The sequence below is a fragment of the Mya arenaria genome, chromosome 4 (genome assembly GCF_026914265.1).
Source record: "Mya arenaria isolate MELC-2E11 chromosome 4, ASM2691426v1".
In the NCBI taxonomy this organism is placed as follows: Eukaryota; Metazoa; Mollusca; class Bivalvia; order Myida; family Myidae; genus Mya; species Mya arenaria.
In genome coordinates this window covers 22,824,789-22,849,231 of record NC_069125.1, presented here as the reverse complement: position 1 = coordinate 22,849,231, position 24,443 = coordinate 22,824,789, and the positions used below count along the sequence as shown (strand labels likewise).

Genomic DNA, 24,443 nt, shown 5'->3' with positions numbered 1-24,443 from the left:
AAATAACTTGCCACATGTGTTCCACGTACCAAGACGACGTGTCGCGTGCAAGACCCGTGTCCCTACCTCAAAGGTCAAGGTCACACTTAGTGTTTATTCACAATGGAGTGCTGAATATAAGGACATAGAGTATAGGTTGTCGTGTCCGGGCTGTAACTTTCCCTTGTATGGACAGATTTTAAAATAACTTGCCAAATGTATTCCACATACCAAGACGACGTGTCACGTGCAAGACCCGTGTCCCTACCTCAAAGGTCAAGGTCACACTTTGTGTTTATTCACAATGGAGTGCTGCATATAAGGACATAGAGTATAGGTTGTCGTGTCCGGGCTGTAAATTTCTTTTGTATGGACAGATTTTAAAATAACTTGCCACATGTGTTCCACGTACCAAAACGACGTGTCGCGTGCAAGACCCGTGTCCCTACCTCAAAGGTCAAGGTCACACTTAGTGTTTATTCACAATGGAGTGCTGTATATAAGGACATAGAGTATAGGTTGTCGTGTCCGGGCTGTAACTTTCCCTTGTATGGACAGATTTTAAAATAACTTGCCAAATGTATTCCACATACCAAGACGACGTGTCGCGTGCAAGACCCGTGTCCCTACCTCAAAGGTCAAGGTCACACTTTGTGTTTATTCACAATGGAGTGCTGCATATAAGGACATAGAGTATAGGTTGTCGTGTCCGGGCTGTAAATTTCTTTTGTAAGGACAGATTTTAAAATAACTTGCCACATGTGTTCCACATACCAAGACGACGTGTTGCGTGCAAGACCCGTGTCCCTACCTCAAAGGTCAAGGTCACACTTAGTGTTTATTAACAATGGAGTGCTGCATATAAGGACATAGAGTATAAGTTGTCGTGTCCGGGCTGTAACTTTCCCTTGTATGGACAGATTTTAAAATAACTTGCCAAATGTGTTCCACATTCCAAGACGACGTGTCGCGTGCAAGACCCGTGTCCCTAACTCAAAGGTCAAGGTCACACTTAGTGTTTATTCACAATGGAGTGCTGCATATAAGGACATAGAGTATAGGTTGTCGTGTCCGGGCTGTAACTTTCTCTTGTATGGACAGATTTTAAAATAACTTGCCACATGTGTACCACATACCAAGACGACGTGTCGCGTGCAAGACCCGTGTCCCTGCCTCAAAGGTCAAGGTCACACATAGTGTTTATTCACAATGGAGTGCTGCATATAAGGACATAGAGTATAGGTTGTCGTGTCCGGGCTGTAACTTTCCCTTGTATGGACAGATTTTAGAATAACTTGCCACATGTGTTCCACATACCAAGACGACGTGTCGCTTGCAAGACCCATGTCCCTACCTCAAAGGTCAAGGTCACACTTAGTGTTTATTCACAATGGAGTGCTGCATACAAGGACATAGGGTATAGGTTGTCGTGTCCGGGCTGTAACTTTCTCTTGTATGGACAGATTTTAAAATAACTTGCTACATGTGTTCCACATACGAAGACGACGTGTCGTGTGCAAGACCCATGTCCCTACCTCTAAGGTGAAAGATACACTAAGTGTTTATTCACAAGGGAATTCTGAATATAAGGACATAACAGTGTAGGCTGTCAAGTATGGGTGGTATTTTTTATGTTCAAAGGCAATTTAAAATAACTTGCCATATGTATTTGACACGTAAAGGCAAGATCAACTTTTCATGTACTGACCTTGTTCGTAGGTCAATTTCACATTCGGGGGCATTCGTCACATACTGTGACAGCTCTTGTTTGGATTTGTGCCTGTGACAAAACGAGGCTTGTGATTAATTAGGAAAATCTGGAAATCTAGGAGCTTATGCTGAAAAGTCGCTACTACTACTTTACAGTAGAATATGTAGCCAAAGACACAGCGTTCGTACAAATTCAATAAAGTGGTTTGCGTTTTCTTAAATAGAAATATGGTATTTTAAAACGTGAATATTACACCAAATTGAAAGTTCTGGGGAACTTGAATGAAAGCCGATTTAACGTGACAATTATTCAGCTGAGACACGAATTTGTTGGAAGCGATCAACTATAAAACGATGATATAATTTAAGTTTGACACATGTATTTTTTGTCTCCACCCCCTTGTCACCACAATTTAAAATTACTACCACAAAGGCAATACTGTTTTTCTTGGGCATTCTCCTTCTCCTCCTCACCTTTTCAATACATTTGCCATGATTTGGTCTTGTTGTCACACTTTCCATGTCGCAATGTCCAATGATGCAGTTACTGTTTGTGGCAAGGGCAGAAGCCTTCGTATACTGGTATACCTTTGTTTTGTTTTTTGCAGAACAAAAGTCATCTTTGCTTGCTTACTTCTGACAGAATCTTTTGTCAAATATAGCATGTTTTACGCAGCAATAACTTGACGGACATCCTCCAACGTTTGGGTATAAAAGACTGGCCGGACTGGACATAATCCGGACCAACGAAAATCTCCGAACTGTTACGGAATTCGTTCGGAGTTTTCCTAATTTTGTGTTAGTATAAAAGAATGGCTGGACCGGAAAAAATTAAAATACGCATTGCAATGTTTTATAGATATTTTTAATCCCCCGCCACGGAGTGGGGAGGGGATTATAGGAATGCACTTCGTCCGTCTGTCAGTCCGTTCGTCCGTCCGTCCGTCCTTCCGTCTTGCTGTAACATTTCGTGTCCGGGCTATAACTTACTGATGCATGGATGGATTACCATATTACTTGGTACAATTGTTGTCCTCATTGAGACGATGTGCAGTGACCTTGACCCGGGTCCATACCTCAAAGGTCAAGGTCACACGAGGCATTAAAAGGCCAGACTATTCACGCTCGTGTCCGCGCTATGACTTACTTATGCATTGATAGATTAACATATTACTTGATACAAATGTTGTCCTTATTGAGACGATTTGCAGTGACCTTGACCTGGGTCCATACTTCAAAGGTCAAGGTCACATGAGACATTTAAAGGTCAGAGTACACATGCTTGTGTCCGCGCAATAACTTACTTATGCATTGATGGATTACCATATTACCTAGAACAAATGTTGTCCTTATTCAGTCGATGTGCAGTGACCTTGACCCGGGTCCATACCTCAAAGGTCAAGGTCAAACGAGACATTCAGAGTGCACATGCTCGTGTCTGCGCTATAACTTAATTATGCATTAATTGATTACCATATTACTTGGTACAAATAAAGTTCTTATTGAGACGATGTGCAGTGACCTTGACCCGTGTCCATACCTCAAAGGTCAAGGTCACACGAGACATTTAAAGGTCATAGTACACATGCTTGTGTCCGCGCTATAACTTACTTATGCATTGATGGATTACCATATAACTTGGTACAAATGTTGTCCTTCTTGAGACGATGTGCAGTGACCTTGACCCGGGTCCTTACCTCAATGGTCAAGGTCACATCTGATATTTAAAGGTCAGAGTACACATGCTTGTGTCCGGGCATTTTACATTTAGCAGTGTAGACATGTCAATTCTTACTGGATTTATTGACCTTATACATTTCCTGTACTTTAAGCAACAAAAACTGAATTTGATCAAAGAACTCGAACCAATTGCAATTTGTGCCAGTAATCCATCATGAAGTTTCGGGTCCATATTATGACAATGTTAAATAGAGGATAAGATATAAATGTTAATTGAAAGTGTTAAACAAGTTGCACAGATTGAAAATTAGCGCACTCGACCAAGCATTATCATTATGTGCAACAAGTTTTATATTTATAAAAGCAATGGACACAAATGTGATAATATATTTATATTTCATAACATGTGTTTTCTCTTCAAAAGCGGTAAAATAAGGTTATGACGTCACCACAATATATATGTATCACTTGATCGAAAATACTTAAGGCTTGCTGTTACATCGATGTTATAAATCAAGGACACATTTTCCTTCCTATTTTTAGCCAAAATAACCTTGACATTGATCTTACCTACACTACACACAATATGAAAAACTTGAACAAATATCCTTTTATAATATGTTGAAATATCCAAGAATATTTAGGTTGCCGATCAAACAACTTTATTTCCTATATTCCCACTCTTGACTTTGGTTGTGTACAATTTTGGTCGGATTCAACGTACCTGTCAGATTGCGAGAAATACAAAATGTACTAAAAACAACGGCGGGGGATATAGCCGTCCTTTGGACTGCCTTGTATTTATTAAAATAAGATTTTATTATGTCTGTCTGTGCACCTGTACGTGCATCTGTTTGTGCGGCTGTATGTGCGTCTGTACGTGCGTCTGTATATATGTCTGTCTGTATGTATGTCTGTCTGTGTGGCTGTCTGTGCGTCTGTGTCTGTATGTATGTAAGTTTGTCTGTTTGTGCGTCTGTATGTATGTCTGTATGTGTTTTTATGCCCCCGAAGGTGGGCATATTAAAATCGCACAGTCCGTCCGTCCGTCCGTCCGTCCGTCTGTCTGTCCGTCCGGCTCTATAACGTTCCCTTGTATGGACAGATTTTAAAATAACTTGCCACATGTGTTCCACATACCAAGACGACATGTGGCGTGCAAGACTCGTGTCCCTACCTCAAAGGTCAAGGTCACACTTAGTGTTTATTCACAATGGAGTGCTGCATATAAGGACATAGAGTATAAGTTGTCGTGTCCGGGCTGTAACTTTCCCTTGTATGGACAGATTTTAAAATAACTTGCCAAATGTGTTCCACATACCAAGACGACGTGTCGCGTGCAACACTCGTGTCCCTACCTCAAAGGTCACGGTCACATTTAGTGTTTATTCACAATGGAGTGCTGCATATAAGGACATAGAGTGTAGGTTGTCGTGTCCGGGCTGTAACTTTCTCTTGTATGGGCAGATTTTAAAATAACTTGCCACATGTGTTCCACATACCAAGACGACGTGTTGCGTGTAACACCCGTGTCCCTACCTCAAAGGTCAAGGTCACACATAGTGTTTATTCACAATGGAGTGCTGCATATAAGGACATAGAGTATAGGTTGTCGTGTCCGGGCTGTAACTTTCCCTTGTATGGACAGATTTTAAAATAACTTGCCAAATGTGTTCCACATTCCAAGACGACGTGTCGCGTGCAAGACCCGTGTCCCTACCTCAAAGGTCAAGGTCACACTTAGGTGTTGCATATAAGGACATAGAGTATAGGTTGTCGTGTCCAGGCTGTAACTTTCTCTTGTATGGACAGATTTTAAAATAACTTGCCACATATGTTCCACATACCAAGATAACGTGTCGCGTGCAAGACCCGTGTCCCTACATTAAAGGTCAAGGTCACACTTAGTGTTTATTCACAATGGAGTGCTGCATATAAGGACATAGAGTTTAGGTTGTCGTGTCAGGGCTGTAACTTTCCCTTGTATGGACAGATTTTAAAATCACTTGCTACATGTGTTCCACATACGAAGACGACGTGTCGTGTGCAAGACCCATGTCCCTACCTCTAAGGTGAAAAATACACTAAGTGTTTATTCACAAGGGAATTCTGAATATAAGGACATAACAGTGTAGGTTGTCAAGTATGGGTGGTATTTTTTTGATGTTCAGAGGCAATTTAAAATAACTTGCCATATGTATTTGACACATAAAGGCAAGATCAACTTTTCATGTACTGACCTTGTTCGTAGTCAATGTCACATTCGGGGGCATTCGTCACATACTGTGACAGCTCTTGTTATGTATGTATGTGAGTATATTGTTTATTCAGAATGGAATGCTGCATATAATGACAAAGAGTATAGGTTGTCGTGTCAGGGCTGTAACTTTTTCCTTGTATGGACAGATTTTAAAATAACTTGCCACATGTGTTCGACATACCAAGACGACGTGTCGCGTGCAAGACCCATGCCCCTACCTCTAAGGTGAAAGATACACTTAGTGTTTATTCACAATGGAATGCTGAATATAATGTCATAAGAGTGTAGGTTGTCAAATATGGGTGGTATTTTTTATGTTCAGAGGCAATTTAAAATAACTTGCCATATGTGTTTGACATGTAAAGGCAAGATCAACTTTTCATGTACTGACCTTGTTCATAGGTCAATGTCACATTCGGGGGCATTCGTCACAGACTGTGACAGCTCTTGTTATTATTATTATTATTATTATTATTATTATTATTATTATTATTATTATTATTATTATTATTATTATTTTAACCTGACATAATAAAATATATTAATTAATAAATAAAATATATATGAAACATAGCAATGCGTATAATAATTTGGTCCGGAAATTAGATTAGATTGTATCGCTCCCCTTTGCAAGGATTATTTTGTATCGCTCCCCTTTGCAAGGATTAGATTGTTTCGCTTCCGTTTGCAATGATTATATTGTATCGCTCACCTTTGCAAGAATAATATTGTTTCGCTCCCTTCTGCAAGGATTAAATTGAATCGCTCCCCTCTGCAAGGATTAGATTGTATCGCTCCCCTTTGCAAGAATTAGATTGTAAAGCTTCCCTTTGCAAGGATTAGATTGTATCGCTCCCCTTTGCAAGAATTAGATTATATAGCTCCCCTTTGCACGGATAAGATTATATAGCTTCCCTTTTAAGGATTAGATTGTATAGCTTCCCTTTGCAAGGATTAGATTATATAGCCTCTCTTTGCAAGGATTAGATTATATAACCTCCCTTTGCAATGATTACATTATATAACTCCCCATTTGCAAGGATTAGATTGTATAACTTCCCTTTGCAAGGATTAGATTGTATCGCTCCCCTTTCAAGAATTAGAGTATAGAGCTTCCCTTTGCAAGGATTAGATTAGGTAGTCTTTTTTGCAAGGATTATATTATATAGCCTCTCTTTGCAAGGATTATATAGTCTCCCTTTGCAAGGATTAGATTGTATCGCTCCCCTTTGCAAGGATTAGATTGTATAACTTCCCTTTGCAATGATTAGATTGTATCGCTTCCCTTTGCAAGGATAAGATTGTATATTTTCTTTTTAAAAGGATTATATTATATAGTTTCCCATCGCAAGGATTGGATTGTATCGCTCCCCTTTGCAAGGATTTGATTGTATCGCTCCATTTGCAAGGATTATATTGTATAGCTTCCTTTTGCAAAGAATATATTGTATCGCTCTCCTTTGCAAGGATTAAATTTTATCGCTCCCCTTTGCAAGGATACGATTGTATCGCTCCCCTTTGCATATATTAGATTGTATCGCTCCCCTTTGCAAGGATTAGATTGTATCGCTCCCCTTTGCAAGGATTAGATTGTACAGCCTCCCTTTGCAAGGATTATATTATATAGCTCCCCTTTGCAAGGATTATATTCTATAGCTTCCCTTTGCAAGGATTAGATTACATAGCCCCCCTTTCACGACTTCAACTTCACGAATTCACGATTTCCACTTCATGAATTCACGGTTTCACAGATTCATGATTCATGAAATCTTGAATTCGTGAAAATGAAATCGTGAATTTGTGAAGTTGAAATCGTGAATTCGCGAATTCATGAAGTTGAACTCATGAAATCGTGAAATTGATCTTGTGAATTCGTGAAGTTGAAATCGTGAAATCGTGAAATAGTGAAGTTGAAATCGTGAACTCGTTAATTCATTAAGTTGAAATTGTGAATTTATGAAAAGGAAAAAAGGAAATATTGAATTTGAAATGTTACCAGCGGTTTTTCGTAGCTTCCCTTTCAAGAATTAGATTGTTAAGCTTCCCTTCGTAAGGAGTAGATTGTACAGCTTCCCTCCGTAAGGATTACATTGTATAGCTTACCTTTGCAATGATTTGATTGTATAGCTTACCTTTGCAATGATTAGATTGTATTGCTTCCCTTTGCAAGGAGTAGATTGTACAGCTTCCCTTTGCAAGGAGTAGATTGTACAGCTTCCCTTCGTAAGGATTACATTGTATAGCTTACCTTTGCAATGATTTGATTGTATAGCTTACCTTTGCAATGATTAGATTGTATTGCTTCCCTTTGCAAGGATTTGATTGTACAGCTTCCCTTTGCAAGGATTTGATTGTACAGCTTCCCTTTGCAAGGATTTGATTGTATAGCTTCCCTTTGCAAGGATTATATTGTATAGCTTCCCTTTGTAAGGATTATATTGTATAGCTTCCCTTTGCAAGGATTACATTGTATAGCTTCCCTTCGTAAGGATTACATTGTATAGCTTCCCTTTGCAAGGATTATATTGTATAGCTTCCCTTTGCAAGGATTATATTGTATAGCTTCCCTTTGCAAGGATTATATTGTATAGCTTCCCTTTGCAAGGATTATATTGTATAGCTTCCCTTCGTAAGGATTACATTGTATAGCTTCCCTTTGTTGACATTATATTGTATCGCTCCAGCTTAAACTCATTTATTTTACAACGATTGTAAAACAAGTTATTGCAACTTATATTAAACACTCTCATTGGCACGCTGTTACGAAATAGTGTTGTGTTGTGTGTGCAACCGGAATACCCGGAGGAAACCCACTTGTTTGTCTTGGTGACCACAATCCAAACGTGCATGCGCTCAGGCTGGTAATCGAATCCGGGTCGCCTAGGTGAGAAGCGAGTGTACAAACCACTGCACTAACCGGACAATTGTATCGCTTCCTTTCGCAAAGATTATATTGTATATCATCCATTTGGAGGAATTTGATGGTTTATCATCAATCATTGCAGAAAATAGGTAATATTGCCTCCTTTTTATTTTTTTCATAAACATTAACATGTCCGAAGAGTAGAATTGATTCGTATTATTGTAAAATTATACTGATACGAAATATAAGTTGCAAAATGGTTTTAAGCTATTTTATTGACATTATGTAAAAGTATTTCATGGCAAGAAAATATCCAACAAAAACGTTGACTACTACAAATATTATATTGCTCTTCAGCATAACTTGGAGTTATGATCAAGTGTTATTCGACATAAACACAGAACACATTATTTGTAGAATTACTAAGTTGTACATCTTGCACCCTGCTGTTGTTTTACAAGAAGAGTTGAGTGTTTCCTGCAGTTATTTGCCTTATTTACACTTAGAAAGTACACCAGCAATTACAATAATTAAATAATTAAATTATATTTTACATATAAGTAGAATACTAGAGTTTGGACTACAGCTTTGAATGAACTTCATATCTGGATCATTGCTGTTTTGGTCTATCGCCCAGCCGCGGCGTTATGGAACCCATCGCCGTAATGTGAGATTGGAACTGCTCGAGTGTAAGGAGCTTCAACTACTAGCTTTCCGGTGTCGGAAAAGAATGCTTTGACAGCATATGGGTCGACAGTATCGGGTAGATGTATCTCTCTGTTTAGTTCTTTGGTAGACGTCCTGTTTCCAATCTTCTCCTCGCGTCGCGCGCTGATCACGAGGCGTTTGTCGACGGTCTTCACCGACAACTCCTCCGGTGCGAAATCTTCGATATCGACATCCACTTTGAACTTCCGATCTGACTCGTGTACGGTGCTGAAAGAGCTTCCGGAGGGCGCCTGAGGAGGTTGCGGAACGGAGTGTTGTATTGGCTGTGAGGCTCCGTAGGCCGCGCTCGGTGGCGGCGGCGGTGGAGTGCTTTGCTGCTGCGGCTTTGCAGGAGAACCGGAAAGGAAAGTAGTGAACGTTGACGAATGCTTTTGTTGCTGTGATGGCGGTGCCTGCTGTGGTGGTGGCGGAGTGTTCCGAGCACCACTCGACACAGGTGACGCATTGCTTGTCTGGATAATCTGCTCAATGGGCGGTGGCCTTGGCCCGGTGGCATCCTTTGCAACAAACTGACCTGACGGCATTGGCGCCTCGACAGTAAGAACACCGTCGGTTGAGATGGAACACTGGAGGGCCATGGGATCAATTTCTCGAGGTATGTCAACCTCTCTGCTATACTCGCGGCTCATGCTTTTGCCTTCGGTTTTCTCCTCATGTTTAGCGTGTACTATGAGCTTATTAGCGTCGATTTTCACACTCACCTCCTCAGGTTTGTAAGAATCTACATTGAAACGAACACGAAACACCGGTTGTCCGGTCTCGTCCCTTTCCACAACTCCCCGGGCCTCATCTTTCAACCCCTCACCCATTTTGAACTTGTCACTTATGGACTCTAAACGTCCATTATCATCGGGCTTTAGAGTAAAGAAGTCTTTGCGCATGCGCTCAATTTCACCCTCCCACTCGCGCCTTCGTCGCTCCAAATCGCGTTCCATGTCTCCCCAGACACGCCCCTGTCGTTCAGCAAAACTTAAGTCGTCCTTAAAGATAGGAATCCGCTGCGCCATGCCAGTTTAAACCTGAAAATAGATGAAAGAAAAGTCAGCATTTTCATGGTTTTGAATTCTAAGCCTTTAAAATATGGTGTCTTAGCGTCGTAGCTAGGTAAATCATTTGTTCTTGCGTAGCAGTTCTCACCAAATCTCGTTGATACCAATTCATTTTAACGTGAAAAACTCCGATGTTCATTACACATATGTCATTGCTTGGATAGTTTACAAAAGGTACATAATATATGAACTAACTAAATTTAAACATGTTAAAGAACAGCGATTTAATTTCGAACAAATATCGAGCTTGAATTTAAATATTTCGAAGAATTTCTTAACCGTAAGAACAGATTTCTTGGCTGTTTTATCTTTTGAAGATTTAGTATAACAAATTCGAATACTTGAATACCATTATATAGGAGAGTTGAATACCATATATACATCCTCATCCTCCCCAGCTGCTTCAAAGTTTTGTTTAGTTTCTCGAAATATATTTTTTAAACTGAATGCATGACAGAAAACTTTGATACGATAATGTACGAGTAGAGCTGGTGAATTCTCATCAAATGCAAGGATGAACCTCAACAAATATCATTTGATTTCTATTCAAATTCAATTTCATTTAAAATTAGAATGTACATCAAATGCCATTTTGAGTGCCGATACATTCTCGAGGTTTAATCTGAAAATGAAAATGTCGCCGGCATAATTATTTTAGGCGACTGTACTATGTCCAAGATATAACTAAAACACTATTGAAATCAAGAGATTACTCACACAAACATACAGAAAACATCAAAAGGAAAAACTTACAGACGAAAACAACATAAAAAGCCCTGAAGAAGTGAAACCAACTTCAAAGTGAGCAATGCCTCTTTTATACGCATACATATATACACTTGTCATGAATGTAAGAATTTACGTCTATAAACATCAAGACAAATACAACTGGTGTTAAATTTATTGTTTCTATCAAGAGTTGACATGTTGACCAGGCTCATTAGCTCCCGACTCCCCCGGGCGAGGCCGCTGATGAATGGCTCTCATGCGTTGCTATGGAAACTAATGCACAAAAATGGCTAGCCAAAAAATGACGTTTATGTAAATAGTTGTAGTATTTCCTTTTCATTTATTACATGTAACTTAAAGAGCATGACGAAACCAGTATGTGTTGTTGTTTTCCATTACACTATCAGTATGATAGTTGTTATTTTGCGACGGGTGTCAATTTATAACTTGAGTCACACATTTCATATATGTGATATTTGAAATCACGTTTATTTCACAAAATTGTCAGGATTGTGACGAAAGAATCAACATTGCGATTTTTCTTTTAAAACTGTCAATTATCCATTTTTGAAGAAAGTGATTTGTGAAAAATGTGAATATATATTTGTATATATATTGATGTGTCATCTTCATTTAAACAGATATCAAATCATTTAGTCTATTCGTGAAAACTAAATCATTCTGTTTGATTTATTTGAATGCGGTGAATCACGAATATATCACCTTATTCTGTTTTAATGACCAATTTGACAAACAGAGTAATCTTATAAAATGAATTGCTGCTACATTAGGTTTTTTTTTCAAATTGTCATTCACGATAAAAAAGGTTCAAGTTATCATATTTCAAGGGAAATGCGCCTGTTTGTTTCCCTGCCTACTCTTCACATTTTCAGATTTGTGAGTGTTGGGTTATAGTTTAAAATTACATTCACTACTAAAGAAATAATTACATAGTGTAATTGGACTTGTAATGTTGTATACGAATTCAAGAAAAAAGCCCCCCTATCTATACGCACGTATTGGTAAATTATCAAAAAACAACCCACACACAAATGGTTTCTCACTACTCAAACTATATTAAATGAGTCAGTCCTGTAATTCGTTTTGCGAATTCAAATGTTTTTATTTTACCATCAGAAGAATGTAAATGTGAATGTATATAAATCCGATTTGATTCCTTTAATAGTGTTACAAAATGACATTCTATTGGCGATAGAAACGGCAATCGGAATGTTCTTAGTCGACAAATCCCATTTTCATTTTAGATGACATTGTGATGATTTTTTTCATTCTCCTAGACAAAAAGGCACAGCATTGCTCCAGAGCAATCTTCACATGTTCTCCTACTGGAACGCATCGTTAGTGAAATAACAGAAAGGTGCAGATTTTGTGAACATCATGAAGATCAATCGCTGCGTTACATGTTTATAACGATTTTTAGCCAGACGGCTAAAACGGTAAATTTCAAACTTTTTTCCCGCTTTATTCCATTTATACTGTTCGCTGATGACATGTGATGAGAGGCAGTGGTTATTTCTCTTTCTCAAGAGAAGCACTGTGCTTCTAAATCGCTATATATTCACGCGGAAATCTGTCGGAAATGATTACGATAACGAGCACAAGGTAACAGTCAGTAGTTTATGATTTATTCCAGACGATTAGGCACACAAACCATAATACAGCCATTATAATTATTTACAGGGCGAGGGGAGACATTTACATATAAAGTAAGTATTGCCTGTTTAGCTTATTATGTTTATTCATTCTCAATATTGTATCCAACTTCTTTGTTTATCTCTTCTTTTTTTTCTTTTTAAATGGAGACACTAATGTGTCATTGTTAAACAAATATTTGGTTTGGGTTTTCCAAGTAACATTAGTCAAGGTCAATCCCAAAGTGAGGCTGCAAGGATATGCAAAATATTGAAAATCAGATTCTCCTCTCGGCGAATATTGTCTATCGTCGACCCAAGGGTCATTCACTGTGACAGGTAATTTACAATCTTCGCCGATCTACGTTTTTTGTGGGGAATTTCTGAGGTTATTTTTGGGAAGAAAAACAGGGTCAGTCACTAGGGAGAGTAGCCGGGTGTAACGTTGTAAAGTGACCCCCATAGAATAATGACCCCCCGGTCATTATTTTATATAAAATAATGACCCCCGGTCATTATTTTATATAAAATATTGACCGGGGGGTCATTATATTATGACTGGGGGGTCATTATATTATGACTCCTCACACGTAGAAAAATGACCCCTCACGTAGAAATGTGACCCCCTATAGAATAAGGACCCCCCCCCCAATCCAAACCTTGACCTAACCTATCTAAGGTACACTTGCACAACATAATTATCTTCATCCATAGACATCGGAGGAGAGATGGCACCCGTCCGTGCATGCGTCCATACTGCACGTTTTTTTTTTGACCGCAGTTAGATGGAATTGATCCAAGCTTCAGGGATTACCACTACCGATGCCTATTTGTGTGGAAAGAAAAAATGGTTAAAGTCTCCGACCGAGAATCACTTGCCCCTCACCGTTGTGAGTTCGACGCCTACCAGGGTCGTGTATGGGTGACAGGCATACAAACTGTGCGCTGCTCAGTTTATCATTTAAAACATAGGCGATGGACTGCATAGGAACGTTCCATCAACAAAATACGCAACTACTTGTTGTAATTTACGGCCTGTTTGAATATCAACAATCAAAAATATTTATAATCACAGAACTAGCTAGTTTTCAGGGGGCGAGGGTGGCTGGATTTCAATCTAGTATCGTTGGACTTCTTACCAGAACTCGTCTAATCCTGATCTGATGTAACATACTTCGATAGCTTCCTCGCCTAAGAATCGAATCTGTGCAACTGGATTAGGAGTCAACTATATAAACCTCTCTGCGATTGAAATTAAATAATTATTAATTATACAAGCAGAATCACTGTAAGTGCACTGTAAGTGACAAGTGTTTGTTAGTGATTTGAATCATTTTCGTAGTCATCAAAGTTGTATAGTGATTAAACGTCCCACACAGATTAATGGAACTAGCAATGATGAATGACTTAAAAATATTATCCCTTTTTTCTTTTCATGACCATTCGAAAAGTGGTTTTAGAAATCATTTAGCACAAAAAGGATAAGCAATTCATGCAAAAGATCTGAGTTACAGGTTAATTACAGCAACCTCTTATTATCATAAATGTTCTTTCTTCCCCAGGACTGTGTACCATTGGAACAACCTACCACTTACTGTTGCCCTCCTCCCTACCCCTGAGCAGTTCAGTGCAGCTATATTTAAGAAATGAACGCCTTCTCGCGTCGGTTCACGATTATATGAATACAACAAGTCTCGTGCATAGTTCGTAAACCCCGAAGGGGTTTACGTTAACTATGCACGCTACTTGTTGTATTCATATACCCGTTGAACTATAGCGAGAAGGCGTTCATTTCTTATATTTATATTATCATTTATATTATTTCTACTTATATCAAAAGAATAATAGTCGATTTATTGGATTATCTTCTAAGAAAATCGATTGCATCTTATTAACACGACGATCGCGTCCGTTATTCGGAAGAGCGGTGGCCAGCCCATATGACGTCACGGAGACTTGTTTATTTCGTATGTGCCAATCAGATTGCGTGACGAAATATCTCGCTCATTTTTTGAAGGAATTTAACATTAACTTGAGATATATTTTAACCTTAATTAGAAGACGTGTCGCGCACACCACCCAGATCCGCTCGTCAAAGGTCAAGGTCACACTTGGAGTCGGCGCAAAATCCGTGTCCGGAGCATAACTTCTATATGGATGGAGGGATTTTAATATAATTTGGCATAAATGTTCTCCATGGCAAGGCGGTGTGTCGCGCGAAAAAATTATGTCTCTGTGGCAAAGGTCAAGGTCACACTTAGAGGTCAAATGTCAAATAACAAGTTCAAGGTTACATAGACCTTAAAACTGAAAACGGTTTCCGCTCAATAACTTAATTATTGTTCAACCTTCAGCTGCCAAACCTGATAGGATGATCACCCATATTGAGTAAATGACCCCTATTGTTTTTGGGGTCACAATATCAAAGGTCAAGGTCATTATCATTCTTTCATCTTCACAAATGTCCATTATGAATCTTTCTGTGAAAATTTAAACCTACAAAGCGGGCTCGACATCTGCCCGTGGGCATGCAGAATGTATTTCTAGTTAACCCTTTTAAACATTCTTTTAAATCTTTTTAAACTACTCTTTAAACCTTCTTGCGATTTTGACGCGCAACCATGTCTACGTCCCCGGGGGTGTTTGACATTACCGGAAGACAGACAGACAGACGGACGGACGGACAAACGGACAGACGGACGGACATACTTCTAATTTTGACCTAATATGACTCAGTTTTAAACTCACTCGAATTAACTAGCATTCTGACCAAATTTTATAAAGATTCATATAAAAATGTGGCCTCTAGAGTGTTTTTACTTTTGTGTGAATATAGATACGGGTCTTGGTAGCATTATCGTTGAATTTGCTAGATCTGATTTTATCACATGACATCGCTTGTTTTTCATGTAATATAATCATTACGAATTTCTTTATATTTAACACGTGTAATATAACTTTGACGTGACTCATTTCCGCCAATACATTCCATATAGAAAAAAGGCGTGAAAAGCGTGCGTACTCATAGCGTTAAAAAGGGTTTATTTTATATGTTTTATTTTTATGTTTTAAGTCATGTGATAAAACGAATCTCACATTCGTTGTCAAAAAATATAATATTTTATTAAACTCGTTCAAGAAAATGTTATAAAGCTCGCCCGAGGCTCGCTATGTAACATTTTCTTGAGCTCGTTTAATAAAATCTTATATCATATGACAACTCATGTGAGATCCTATATATCCGTGGTTCGGGAGTGTTGTTCGGTATATAATAAGGACAATTTCATAAACGAAAGGACTTTTTATTTAAAACTGTATGGAATATAGAGGCGAATCCAACAAAACGTCCCAGGGTGTTGACCTGTGCTTTGGTAAAACTACATGTCACATATGTTTATATCTTAAGCTATTATTTTAGTTAGTAAATCACACAAGGTATATTTAGCACGCATTGTTATGCTCATCAGATGCAATATGTTAAACCAAATTTAGCATAAATTGTATCGTTCTCCACTGAGTTGTTGATTTATTCTTGCACGTGTCACTTATCAATTAAGTATGTTTTCGACATCGCTCCAGTCACATACTATATTGAAAATATTTGCATCCACCTCGTCAGATAACCCACGCAGCCCTTCTACATTGTAAGGCGTGTTAGTAAAAGCCTTCACATATACAGTCTTTACACTTTTGTCAAGTTTTAATAGCAAGGCTTCGTCTGCGTAACAATTCACTAAAGCAGCATCTAATATGTCATCACTTATAAGGGCGTGGTATCTTTCTGGAATGTGGTTCCGAATTCGTTTGTATGGCTTTCTTGAGAACTCTTCGCCATCTACCTCTAGCACCGGGACAAAATGGTCGCTGGAATTCTGAATGTACACTGCTCGACCCCTTAAATTACCACCAATGAGGCCTAACGGTTTGTATTCTAACCAACGCCACTGTTCCTTACTGCCATACTGTGAATAAACATACACAACGCTTCTGGTGAGAGTTGCAAAAGCAAATATCTCCACTTCTGTTCCCCAAGTGTTTTCGGAGGCCATCATTGACGTGTCTAGATATCTGGAAACCGAATCACGTGTAATGCCTTTCATTAGAGTTTCGTTTTCTTTCATGAAGTCAACAATCGCTTGCCTTATCAAGCTATGGTGTGTTTGTACGCCAAAAACTAAATAACTGAATGTTCTAAACAAACAATTGCCATCCCCACGCATGTTTACAGTTTTAGTAGGTTTGGCGTCTCGTCGTATATATTTGTCTGGACCGGATGCATACGTGTTTTTGACTGCCGACTTAAATACACTCGAGATTTGTTCCTGCCATTCTTGATTAGATGGTCTGAATTGAAATGGTTGGGGTTCTTGATTAGTAGATTCTGTAGAATTGGTAGGTTGTGTTGCAACATCTTCTCGCGATACTCTTCTCTTTTTTGGAGGGAGATTGCAGTCGTCAGATTTATCGTTTCTTTTTGCAGGTCTTTCAAACGCTTTCTCGTTTGCTTGGGTTCCTGTTTCTTTGTTTATTAGACTGTGGTCATCTTTTGGACCTTCAGTTGGTCGCTTTTCTGTGTTATCTGTAGCAGCATCGTCATTACTCTGCCTATAGCGATTCAGTCTGTTCCCACTTACACTTGTTTTCATTCCTTCTAGGAAATAAGTGCCTTTTCCAGTTACTTTTGTTATTTTGAATGGTCCTTTCCATTTTAGACCCAATTTCCCTCCTTTTCTCGTCAATTTTCTGGTGTTATGAAGAAGGACTTGGTCGCCGACTTCAAAACCTGCTGTATCGTCTTTAGGTAGTGAAGAATCGTAATATTTCTTCTGCTTCGATTGTGCCGTTTTAATATTGGACGATGCTTCTTTTCTGTTGCACGACAGTTTAATGAACGAGTCTATTCTTTCCTTTAGTGACAATTCAGAGTCTTGGTTATCATCCGATTGCATTGCTAAGTCTAGTTCTATTGGTAAGCGTGCGTGCCTTCCAAACACAAGATAGAATGGTGTTTGTTTCGTCGACTCATGTTTAGACGTTCTATAGGCAAACAGTACGTATGGTAACTTAATGTCCCAATTTTTCTGCGACAAATCTACACTGTGCACAAGCATATCGCACAAAGTCCTGTTAAATCTTTCAGTATGTCCTCCTGTTTGTGGGTGATATGCTGATGCAATTCTATGTTCTATCCCAAACTGCTTGCAAAACTTTTCATTCAAGTCGTTGCAGAATTCTCTCCCCTGATCCGTTATTAATACGCTGGGGCAACCATGTGTCGTGACAAACTTTGTGAATACTGATAGTACAGTTTCAGATGACTTGTCTGGAATCCCTTCTGCCTCTACCCATTTTGTCAAATATTCTGTTATAACGACAATGTACTTGTTTCCTGAAATGTATAAATGTAAGCATTTTACAATACTTATTTTAATCAACGATGCATTGTCAAAGACAATACTAGTATATCCCCAGCCGATAGATGTTTCTTTTCAAGTTTGAGTTTGCATAGAAACTAGAATTTCATTCTGCATGTCTACGGGCCAGCATCGCAGTTTTAAGATGTTGCATAAAAATTCCCTCATGCATATAGGATATCCTCTAGAAAAGCACTTCTAATGACCTCTGTTATCTTTACCTTTAACTGGAGACCTGGTTGATGCGTGCGACACTAGATCTCATGGTAGTTAACATTTGTGTGAAGTTATAGTAAAAAAAATCTCTTCATGCAGTTACCAGATATGCCCTGCACAAGCATTTATCAGTGATCTCTAAGAAGACCTTTACCTTTGACCCATAAACCCAGTTCATGCGCGCAGAACTAGAACTCATGGAGGTGATCACTTGTGTGAAGTTTTTACAGAAATTCCTCCATTTTCATTCAAATTGGAGTTATGGTCCGTAAAAATCAGGACGGACACATGCACGCACATATAGCGAACATCAAAACCTGGCGACTAAGGGTCGAGTTCACCGAAGGTGGGCTCGACAAAAATGGAAGGAAAATAAAAAAGCACTACTCTGTTTCTTAATAATATCTTTCTCAAGTTTACAGTTGATATGTTCTATACAAACTACTTTAAGAAAAAAATCCCCCATTCATTTCGCTTGAAAATTGCAAATTGCTAGTCAAATGCTATAACTCTTAAAAAAAATAATTGAAATCTGGCCAATAGTCTTCAAGAAATAGCCCGGAAACAAAATTTGGACGGACGGACAGACGGGACAGACGGACGGAGGGCAATCCTATCTCGGTTACACCGGTAGGGGAGTTCCATAAAAAAATTCAATGTACTTTTGGAGATATAGTGGAATCCAGTTAGGTTAAAGATGTGTTGAATGTTTTTTAAAGCAGACAGACAGACGGACGCAAAAACGAAAAAAATAAATAAATAAAAAGACGTGCATAATCTCCATATTGCCCTTTATCACTATTCCAAGTTTCATGAATTTTTTTTAAGTATTTTGAAGATATCGCGGGATCCAGATTTTCGGACGGACGGACGGACAGACGGACGGACGGACAGACTGACGGAGGGCATTCCTATAGTCCTCGTAGGGGACTAATAAGCCTGATCATATTTGACTGACAGGTCATAAACAGCTGGTACATTGACATATCAGCTGGCAACCGTCGACGGCGTTTAAGTTACAGAACTATCAAAATTTAATTTAATAAACTATGGTTTTCCCGTAAAAATACAGAACTATCAAAATTTAATTTAATAAACTATGGTTTTCCCGTAAAAATACGACATATATTTACAGTGCTTAAAAAGAAATGCAGTTGCTTTCGCACATGGCCCTGTTTCACATGGGCGGTCGCTTTGCTTGTAACTAATCGTAAACTGCGTAAAATCTATTTCAGTTTACCACCACTCAACAGGTGCATTACCGATACGTCTCTACCGCTCCAGTAACTAAAAATCTCAAGTTAAACTGACTACAATGTATTACAACGTTTCAAATGAGTACGGTGGTACAGAGGTGAAATACCCAGTAGGTTGTTTTCCACCATCATTTAGCATTAACTTCACCGTCAAACCACGTGAAGACTGGACATGGTGATTTTATCAATATAAGTATATTGTAACTTAGCAAACTGATCCTTATAGAAATATGAGTCGCATCATTACTTTTATGCATAATAGTGACTAAAAATGAGCAGTGCAACCGTTGGTACTATGTGAAGGGCGTTTTCTATGTGTAGGGGAGATGTAAAATTATGACCCCCAGTCACAGTTTATGACCGGGGGCACAATATTATGACTCTGCCTCACACAGAAAATAACCCTCATATAGTGGTTTGTGTGAGACTCATTTTCCTATGTGTGGAGGAGTCGTAATATTATGACCCCCGGTCACAGTATTATGACCCCCCGGTCATAGTATTATGACCCCCGGTCACAGTATTATGACCCCCGGTCATAGTATTATGACCCCCGGTCATAGTATTATGACCCCCAGTCATAGTATTATTACGGGGGTCATAACATTATTATGCCCTGTGGTGCCGCATAGCGGTGTTGCCGCATAAAGGTGGTCGGACTCGTTTATGCGGTGATTTTCAACGCATATAGAGGGTGACCACCTTTATGCGGCGACATGCCACGCATAAAACAACTAGATATGTGTCCATAGGACACTGGTGCACCCCTACATGATGCTTAGTAACATGTTATATCATTTGATCTTTAGCGCATATTAAGTTTGTCTTAAAAAGGTTGTTGTGCTCAAGCATGAAGAAAACTAATAAATAAATAGCAAAGTTTTAGTCACTTTTGGGAAATTTCAAACTTTAAAGTCCCATAAGGCTTTTATTTTTATGTTAAAAATGGGTTTAACATTTGTCTAAATAGGGAATGTCAACAATAAAACGTAAAGAAACACTCACTTTTAATTATCCTACATGTAAACATATAGTAAAAAGAATTAAGGGAGGTAATAAAATATTTTGTTTTCCTTATAATGCTTATTGGATATACAAATCTGTTAAAAAGCTTTAAGAAAACAGTTATTTCTTATATAATTTAACTTGAAAAATATATAATTTCTTTAGTATACTTTAGTCACAAAAATAGTGGCAGCCACTCCAAACACAAAGGCCTTATGAGGCTTTAAATTTGAAGGTCAAGGTCATTCAGAGGCCAAGGTTATCTTCATATTAATTTTTTGAAGGTCCAGTTCAAAGCTTTGTTGTGTTCAAATATGAAATTAATAAGTATATTAATACCAAAATTATTACTTCACAAATATTTCCTTATATAATGTATAGTGAATAAAACAACAAAGGGCCATAATTCTGCTAAGACTAAACGCAGCAAAAATTCCTGTCTGTACGATCATCAACATATTAAGGTTGATCATCTGTGAAAGTTTGAACAAAATCCCCCAAGCGGTGTAGGAGGAGTTGCGTTCACAAATTTTTTTCCATATATAATGTATAGTGAATAAAACATCAAAAGGCCATAATTTTGCTAAAACCAATCACAGCCAAAATTCCTGTCTTTACGATCATCTACACATTAAGGTTGATCATCTGTGAAAGTTTGAACAAAATCCACCAAGCGGTGTAGGAGAAGTTGCGTTCACAATTTTTTTCCCTATATAATGTATAGTGAATAAAATATGCCCCCACTTAAGATGGAATGACCTTCGGAACTTAAGACTTTTTCAGAGGAAGAGAGAGTGAGTACATAAAACTAGATCCTGGTCTGGTTGAAACTTCATAGAAGTAACTAGTAATTATCGTTTATGTTTTAATGGGTTTCTTTATGCGGCGAAAGGGGGCCTTTCTGCCGCCTAAACATGCCCTCTGCATGCGTTGAAAATCGCCGCATAATTTTGTTTGACCATCTTTATGCAGCAACACCGCTATGCGGCACCACAATGCCCCGACATATATTGTCTACGAGTCAAAGTCACCAGGGTCTACCAAAGCAGCCCAACAAACCGACAGACAAAACTTACCCTGATAAGAGGTTTCTAGAGGACCTATAAGGTCCATGCCCACTTGCTTGAAAGCCTCGGCGGGAACTGTGATAGGTCGCAGTGGCTTCTTTGCTTTCTTCAGGTTCACCTTTCTTTGACAGTTGTCGCAGTTCTGTATAAACGTGTGTACATCTTCGAAACATCCTTTCCAGTAAAACCTAGTCGAAATCTTTTCCCATCTGAAACAAAGCAAACATAACTATTAGTCCAGATAAGTTACCAAAATACAGTCAACCTTGCCTTAGCGACTCACTGATTTAGACAACTTCCTGCCGTATACGACCCTGTTTACGACCGCCTGACGTAAAAAAATCTATATAAAGTCACTGACTGAATTAAAAGACTCCCTGTCTGACGCCACAAACGACCGTAATGTTTGCACCCCGTGATGATAATATGGCTTAATTAAACGAATTTCATGCATTTTTCAGTCATTAACATATAGCGCTTCGGATCTTGGATTTCTTACCAGCGTGTTAACTTTACTGTGTGCTATGGCAAAAATGTTTATTTTTCTCTTTTATTATCTGAGTTAAGTCAATTTAACCATAACTTCTAATATGTCCAAAATTGGACGATCTGTGGATGCACGAGTTCATTTTATATAATCCGTACGAACAACTTTTCTTGTGAGAAAATCGAATTGGAGCTACCAACCTAATTAAAATTTCGAAATTTCAAAATCCCTGCTCCTTTTAGTATTACCAAACAATAATAAAATATGATGGAAATATAATCTCATATAAACCTATCCATTACCCGATGAATAAACGCGGGATTTGAAAACTCAACCGATGTGCAGTAATATGATATCACGGCAGACAAAATGGCTTGCAAAACAAGTAAAAAGGAATTAGACAAATAATAATGCAAATACGTATACATATTCTAAATAGGGAATATCTTATATCAATTTAAATACCATAATCCAAGAAAAAGACAGGCATCAGGATTTACAAGAACAAATAATAAATTGAAACACTTGACGTTAGTGGACCTGAATTAAAAGACTCCCAGTCATACGTGACCTTTTTGTTAAGGTCTCACGGAAAGTCACCTATTACAAGTTTCACTGTAGTATCATTACTAAAAATAAAGCTAGCCATGGATGCACCTGAGACAAGTTGAAATCCAATACATGTTGTTCTAAATGTTCTAAATGACGATAGAATTATTAGAATTAGTTTTGAGTTTACATAAGCAACTTTCAATGACTGTGGCGTAGTGGTATAATGGAAGAATGCGGAACACTACACATGTTATGATCATGGGTTCGATCCTCATAAGTGCACAGATACAACCTTTTCCTTTTCGGCGGAATTCAAATACTTTCCTGGCATTCTTATAGTTTACTTGGAGGATACTGTCTACTTATTATGTGTACTCGGACCTTATTTGAATTATACATGCAAAATCGAGATAAGTGAGGTTCTCGTGATTTAGATTTTTACATAACATTACTAAATACAAACTATGTAATTCTTTCCAAAAATGAAATAACAAGAGCTGTCACTGTAAGAGACAAATGCCCCCCTAGCACATTGACCTTAATTTGACCTTTGACCTTGAAGGATGACCTTGACCTTGAAATGTTTGAACTCAAAATTTGCAATTCTGTGAAGTTTGATTCAAATCCATTCAATAGTAAAGAAGTTATGGCTGAGACACGAAAAAATTGAACTTTGACCTTTAAGTGTGACCTTGACCTTGGACCTGGGGGACCCGAGAGTTGGATGCGACACACCGTCTCATGGTGCTTTACAATTCTGTGAAGTTTGATTCAAATCCATTCAATAGTAAAGAAGTTATGGCCAAGACACGAAAGATTTGAACTTTGACCTTTAAGTGTGACCTTGACCTTGGACCTGGGGAACTGAGAGTTGGACGCGACACACCTTCTCATGGTGCTTTACAATTCTGTGAAGTTTGATTCGAATCCATTCAACAGTTAAGAAGTTATGACGAAGACACGAAACGGGACGGACGGACGGACGGACGAACGAACGAACGGACGAACGGACAGACAGTGCAATCACTATATGCCTCCCACTTTGTGGGGGGGGGGGGGCATAAAAAAAACTTCCTCACTTGAGGTTCGAACCCACAACCGCTATCGTCATAGATCTGAACGATACCACTGGGCCAGCGACTCTATATGAGAAATTAATATCTGTAATTTCATTAAGTACAGAGCATTTTAGAGGACAATTAAATTAAAGTGAATATGCTAATGCATCAAGTAAATAAAATACTTATCAAAACAATAACATTTACCTGGAGTCATCCGATCATTACACCCCTATTTATTGACAATAAACTCGTATCTCATAATCAGCTTTTTTAAACGGACTATACTTTAATATTGCACACTGCATATCAAAATAAACCAGTATCATTTACTATTGGCATGAAAAGCGGACAATATATAGACAAAACACTTTATTTCAGTTTTATCTAATAATGGAATGATCCAAAGACCTGTTCACCTATATTATAAACTTTAAAATCAAGTACCGTTATATATTCTTTACCTTTTTCAGTATAATGGTTTTGTCAGCGAAAACCAAAATATTGCGTTCGGACTGTTCTCACAATATATTTACAGTTATTATAATCGAAAATTAATCATAACTGATACAAAGATCTAGAGCTTAATGTTAGTTTGTAAAACGACTCATCTGATACGCCTTATTTATACATACATGACTGTTTTAAAGCATGAAATAACTTTGAGAGTATCCCCTGCCTGTCGGTTGTTCGCTCTCAGTGTCCGTGTCCGTCATAATCCGTACAAGTCTAATAAC

The 24,443-nt window shown here is 38.3% G+C and overlaps 1 protein-coding gene across 7 annotated transcripts in view; it reads right to left on the bottom strand.

Moving 5' to 3' along the window:
- Positions 1 to 8,749: 8,749 nt before the first annotated feature.
- LOC128232607 (uncharacterized) overlaps positions 8,750 to 24,443 on the bottom strand; it is a 31,683-nt gene continuing 15,989 nt past the window's right edge. For 6 of the 7 annotated variants that reach the window (XM_052946272.1, XM_052946268.1, XM_052946270.1 and 3 more), the window contains exon 2: positions 8,750 to 10,240. In XM_052946272.1, the coding sequence (XP_052802232.1) occupies positions 9,119 to 10,228 (1,110 nt within the window). In that variant the 5' untranslated portion in view covers positions 10,229 to 10,240 and the 3' untranslated portion in view covers positions 8,750 to 9,118. Of the gene's footprint in view, positions 10,241 to 21,618; positions 21,640 to 24,443 lie in introns of those variants that run through there. The other variant, XM_052946273.1, reaches the window with a different exon arrangement.